General features: G+C 39.9%; 1 protein-coding gene across 1 annotated transcript; it reads left to right on the top strand.

Annotated features, from left to right (window-relative positions):
- Positions 1–315: 315 nt before the first annotated feature.
- On the top strand, positions 316–3,476 carry LOC122555821 (interleukin-8-like). Its single transcript, XM_087988462.1, has 4 exons — positions 316–435; positions 701–833; positions 1,046–1,125; positions 1,884–3,476. Exons 1-4 carry the CDS (start codon positions 375–377, stop codon positions 1,901–1,903), a joined length of 294 nt encoding a protein of 97 aa, XP_087844588.1. The 5' UTR covers positions 316–374; the 3' UTR covers positions 1,904–3,476.
- The last annotated feature ends 3,083 nt before the right edge of the window (positions 3,477–6,559 follow it).

The raw sequence follows: 6,559 nt of genomic DNA on the forward strand, positions 1-6,559 counted from the left end.
ACTTTGTGCCTGACCACACCTCTTTTTGCATTTTGGCAAAAGTGGCCATTTCTGAAAGCTGTGCTTAACATTTTAACATCTAGATTTAATTAATTCAGTTCATCTAGTCTGCTTGTTGCTGCTGTGAATTATGTAACATAGTGACTCTCCTTAAAATTGCAAAATGAACAAATCTGACTCAGGAGCAGGGAAATTCCCTTTTACAGAATTATGTCAGCTTTCATTTTTCAAGATTACGAAATACGAAAGTTAATGTTCTCCATAAATAGGAGCTGATTGGACCTGTCCTCAGCAGAACTTCATTCAACAGAGAGAGTGACACTGAAGTAGACAGAAGATCTTCAGCAAAAATCTATTCAGCAACAAAGTCAAAAATGAACAGAGCAACAGCTGTACTGACTGCCATCCTGCTCCTGTGTGCTATTGCTGCACAAGGTATGTCAGCATTTCTATGTTGTGTTTTAGTTTTTCTTTGCAATACAATGTGGGGGAAAAAAGTCTTTCTGCTGATGTACTGAGCAGCCAGACAGGCCTGTGTGGTAGTTGGATGTTCATTAATGAATTAAACAGTCACTGATGGTGCATGCTATTGATAATATGATGCTTGTTTTAATACTGAATTTAATGCTTAAATAAAATGTTAACATTCTGCTAATGACAATCACAGTCAAAATTTCAGTTCAATTTATTTCATTCACAGGCATTCCAATCCCGGGTACTCAAGGACGGTGTCTGTGCCCTGAGAACCCCAGCTCCATTTTTATTCATCCGAGAACCATTCAGAGTTTGCAATACATTCCCAAAGGATCATACTGTGAGAAACAAGAGCTAATGTGAGTAATTGGGTCAAAACACCATCTTTAACCTTCCTCGTATTCTCCTTTCCATTTAGACGGTGTAATAAGTTTGTAAATATATTGGGTCACTCACAGTTTCTTTACGAAGCTGATTGGAAGGATTATGTTTGTGTCACTGATTCTCGCCTTACATGGGAGATGTCCAGTTTCTGTGAATTAGATTTTGAAGATTTACCTTCTCTTTACAGCATTACCATGAAAACTGGGAAGATTGTTTGTGTGAGCCCTGATGCCAAGTGGGTGAAGATTATAATTAGATCCAAGAAAGGTTGGTGCTTGTAAACATACATATGTTATCTGTGAATAAATGTGTTTGAGTGAAATGCTGTTCTCATGTTTATCCTCAGTTCCTTGGCCGAGGCTTTAATACCAGTCTGCTGCCCAGTCATGCAGGCTCTTGGTGCATTCTATTACTCTGTCCCTAAATCTAGTATTTACATGTGAGCTGTGACAGTGAATGATAGCAAGCTATTCAACCACAGTGGCATCAGGACTGAATCCTGTGCTGTTCTCACCATCGCCCATGCGTGGTAAATCCAGGAGCAGATAGGGTGTCTCTGGTTGGTAATCAGGTGCAGGAATGCTGGGTAATACCTTGCTCCAGCTCCCATGGTTGTCATACCTTTAGCAGCCAGCTGAGGTCAGACAATTCAATATAACCCAGTGATCAAAACAGGCACTTCAACTCCTTTTCATGCTTCCTTCCCTCACAGTCAGCTCCATGATATTTTGCTCTGCACTGTAAAGGCTCCAGGGCATAATTCTTAAACATTTTATTATCTGTTCTATTTTAATATTAAAAGTGATATTTGAAAAATATTAACATTTTGCCACATCTTCCTTGGATCCTGTATGTAATAATATCATATCGTAAAATCAATGAATCATTAACAAAATCACACCTATTTGTTTAACAGCCCAGTTGATAATGCCCCATAATTATACTTGATGAAAACATTGTCCTCACTATCAAAGGAAATATCTTCAGTTGTGGGAAAAATAATGTTTTATTTCATTGTTTTCCAGGTTCCAGACGACATAACTAAGAATTGAAACTGTGATGGGATTCACTTGATTGCCCCCCCATGGAAGTTGCTGTACAGTGAACACTGAAATGAAGAAGCCCTGTGCAGGGCATTCACTTTCTGATATCACTGTTCGATATGTTGTTCGAGCAGTTCCCCTGTATTGATCCTCTGAAACATACTTCATTGATTAACCTACATACACTGTAATTGTCTACACAGAGCCTAAGAAATCCAGCTGCTGTTGTGAAATGTTGTGCCATGCTGGAGAGCTTCTTTTTACAGGATGTGATTTGTACGATTATTCTGAATGTGGTCTGGCACTGGAGCAGATACTGTACAACTGAAAGCAATTTGTTAACTTTCTCCATTAGTATTGGAAAATAATTTCTGATCATCAAAGGTGCAATTAGACAAGGAAATATTAGTATGCTTGTGAACTTAGGGAAGAATCAAACTAAAACAGATCTGTTGGTTATCAAATGCTTTTGTTATTAAGATAATTGGTACCGTTTTTTAATAATTTGACTTATTGACTATTAGTAAATTATTTAATTAAATTTGTGCATCGCTGCCAAAGCCAGCACTTATCCCCCATTCCTTTATGCACATGTGAATGTGCTGATAAGTGACTTTGTTGGACTGTTGCAAGCTTTATAGCTCTGAAGAGAGGAGAGATCTGATTGCAAAAAGTATGAGAGCGCAAGGCAAAATATATGGGGCAAGTGAAGGAACAAGAACTTTGTTTATGGAGTTGTAAATGGGAAAATACAGAACGGCGAACAAATCGCTACAGGGATTGTGATTGGAAACTGTTTAACATTGTGTTGATTCTGGAGGCAATAAAGTGCCCTCTCACAAAGTTGTTATAATATTTCTTGAGCAAATGCTACGCTCTATTGGAACAATCCAGGAGAATATGGAGATCATGTGGCAGGGTGGGAGGGAAACTGGTGGTGGGCAATGCAGAAAAACTGTCATGTGACATTGTTTAAACTAAATTACAATCCAAATTTAATCTAATCTTTCTATTGCTGTTGAAGGCCTATGTATCCTACGTGATGTATTGATGGCATACTATAGGTAAAAGCTTTGAATTGTTGACTAAACATACTTTAGTTCCAGTGTGAACTAAGGTCAAACTTCAAGTTCAATTAATTGACATTAACAATGCCACGATTTTACTGTAATGTTTATGAATCACTAACATTGTAAGTGAACCTTGGGACTTTGCTGATATAATATCAGAATGTTTCCAAAGTTGAAGTCTGTAGAGAGAATGTCTCTGTAGAAATGATGTGAAATACCTGCATTTTAGGAGATATTGGTGCTTATCATGTAATATTAACAGGAAGTAATGGTATTTATAAATACAAGCCATCTCTGTGAAGGGACCTTGTTGTATGAGAGATTTTTCAGCCTAGAATTATGTTGACTGTGAGTTTCAGAAGGAAAGTTGTGTTATGAATGTGATTCTCACTCAGAAAAATTGCAAACTGTATATGAATTGTGCGTTTATAAATTATTTGATATTTTTGTACCTTTATCTTTAAGTGTATTTCAGTGACAAAAATAAACAAGATTTCATGAGGAATGCCTTGTCATTATTTCACAATCTTCAACTAAACAATTGTGCATTTCTTGAGTCAAAATAATCCGTGGTCTGACTGAAAATATCTCTGTTGTAGTCTCCCCTTGACAGCGTGAAAGCAGGCAGATTACCATTCAGCCAAATCTCAATGTGTTTGATCATGGGTAGTCGCTGACTTACTCCCCTAGACCGGCACTGCTGTGACCTGAATGAACAGGGTGTTACAGTGGAAACTTATGGTGGGAAAGTTGGGTGCATGGTCCTTCCATTCAACCTCAATAGCAGAGAATAATTAACTAACAACTATATACAGTTCCTTCCTCTAACCTATCTTTAACCTTCCCTTCTATTATACTCATCCTATAAAACTCCCAATTAAGATTGGCAGAAAAATTCTAATTTTCAAACCAGCCAGCAGTCGATACTTCTCTTTATTTTCATCGCTAGATTGGCTCTCCAGGTCAGTGTTGAGGTTTTTCTCTGTACAAACTCCTTCTCTGGACAGGTACCTCTCAGACAGTTCTGACTAGCAGTCTGCAGCCGTTGGTCTGGTGGGCAGTTCTCCTCCCAGCTTTTCAAGTTTCCCCTGTTTTATACCCCAAAGCGTCGGATGGTGTCATTGGTTTTTAAGGTTGTCAGTATGCTCAATTCAAACTTGATTGGAATTTGGTATTTTTCAGGGAATAATTTAAACTAATTGGCTTAATTTGAGTCTGTTTTTGTCATTTCCAGTCAACTAGCTACCCCAGTTACATTGTGTCTTATTGAGAACACTAGGTGCTGTCAATGCTAGCTGTTACTGTCTCAAAGGTATGGTACATCCACATCTTCATAACACCGCACCCCCCCCCCCCACCCCTGAAGAAAAAATGAACCATCAATATGAAAAGATGTTTCTCTGCATTTTAAACACATTACCCTAACATACAGACAACTTTAATATAAGTTCACGTTAACTTCTTCCCATATATCTATATTTAACATTAAATAAAGACAAATCTCATCTAAACTCTCTCAGTTAAATCTGCGATAACGCATCTGCGATTACATTCTTCTGACCCATAACATGTACGATTTTTAAATCAAAAGTCTGTAACATAAGACTCCAACGAAATAGTCTCATATTCTTGTTTTTAAAGTGTTCTAAGAATGTAAGCAGATTTTAGTCAGTGTACACGGCCATCTCCAATATGTTTTTCGTGACATACACATTAAATTGTTGTGAGGCCAGTACCAAGCTCAATAGGTCTTTTGCAATCATGGAGTATTTCCTTTAGTGCATTTTGATCTTCTTCAAAAAGTAACCAACAGGCAGTTCAATCCCACCCTCATCTTCCTGTAGGAGTACAGTTCCATCTCCAATGTCACTAGCATCGATGGCGACCTTAAAAGGTTTTGAAAAGTTTGGTGGAGCTAAAGCTGGTTTGGTGGTTAATATTGATTTCAAATGGTCGAATGCCTCCTGGCATGATTCTGTCCTCCAAGACTTTGTGTTTTTCTTCAGCATATTAGTTAATGGCACCTCTACACTGCTGAGGTTTGGAACAAACTTCCAATAGAATCCACCATGCCCTAAGAATTGAAGCACTTCTTTCTTTGAGGTTGTTCCTGGAAATTCCTTGATGGCCTTCATCTTTGCGTTCTGTGGGGTCAACCTCTCTTATGTCCCAAGGACGTCACCTCCTACTTTCGCGAATTCAGTTTTATCGAAGCTTATCACCAGTTTTGCTTCTCATACTCGTTCAAAGAGCTCTGCCAACTCTACCATGTCATTGTTCCAGGACTTACTAAAGATCACGACATCATCCAAATAGACTGCACAGTTTGTTAACTCATCTACAACTCTCTTCATGAGTCTTTGGAATATGGCGGGTGCATTCTTCATTCCAAAGCACGGTGGCACAGTGGTTAGCACTGCTGCCTCACAGCGCCAGAGACCCGGGTTCAATTTCCGCCTCAGGTGACTGACTGTGTGGAGTTTGCACGTTCTCCCCGTGTCTGCGTGGGTTTCCTCCGGGTGCTCCGTTTCCTCCCACATTCCAAAAATGTGCAGGTCAGGTGAATTGGCCAGGCTAAATTGCCCCTAGTGTTAGGTAAGGGGTAAATGTAGGGGTATGGGTGGGTTGCGCTTCGGCGGGTCGGTGTGGACTTGTTGGGCCGAAGGGCCTGTTTCTACACTGTAACGTAATCTAATCTAATCTAATCAAAGGATATCACTTTAAACTGATATAGCACATTTGGGGTTACAGGCGCAGAAATTTCTTTGGCTGTCTCTGATCAAGATACCTGCCAGTAAGTACACATTAAGTCCAACTTAGTGATGTAACTGGATTGTCCGACTTTCTCGATACAGTCCTCCAACCTAGGAATCGGATATGAATCTGATTTTGTAACGGTGTTGACCTTCCAATAATCCATGCAGAATCATTGAGTCCATCTGGTTTGGGAATTCCACTTGCTCTGGCTTGGGTTCGAGGATGTCCTCATCGAGCATGGCTTCACCCTCCATTTGGACCTGTCTGGCTTTGAAAGAGTTTTTTTATTGGAGCAGTATTCCCTATGATTACTGATAGAGTCATAGAGTTATAGAGATGTACAGCATGGAAACAGACCCTTCGGTCCAACCCATCATGCCGACCAGTTCTCCCAACCTAATCTAGTCCCATCTGACCCATATCTCTCCAAACACTCCCTATTCATATACCCATCCAAATGCCTCTTAAATGTTGCAATTGTACCAGCCTCCACCACATCCTCTGGCAGCTCATTCCATACATGTACCACCCGCTGTGCCAAAAAGTTGCCCCGTAGGTCTCTTTTATATTTTTCCCCTCTCATCCTAAACCTATTCCCTCTAGTTCTGGACTCCCCGATCCCAGGGAAAAGACTTTGCCTATTTACACTATCCATGCCCCTCATAATTTTGTAAACCTCTATAAGGTCACCCCTCAGCCTCCAACGTTCCAGGGAAAACAGCCCCAGCCTGTTCAGCTTCTCCCTATAGCTCAAATCCTCCAACCCTGGCAACATCCTTGTAAACCTTTTCTGAACCCTTTCAAGTTTAACAACATCTTTCCAATAGGAAG

Source organism: Chiloscyllium plagiosum, unplaced genomic scaffold, assembly GCF_037043375.1.
Source record: "Chiloscyllium plagiosum isolate Xiang-an unplaced genomic scaffold, Cpla_swu_hap1 HiC_scaffold_1, whole genome shotgun sequence".
NCBI lineage: Eukaryota > Metazoa > Chordata > Chondrichthyes > Orectolobiformes > Hemiscylliidae > Chiloscyllium > Chiloscyllium plagiosum.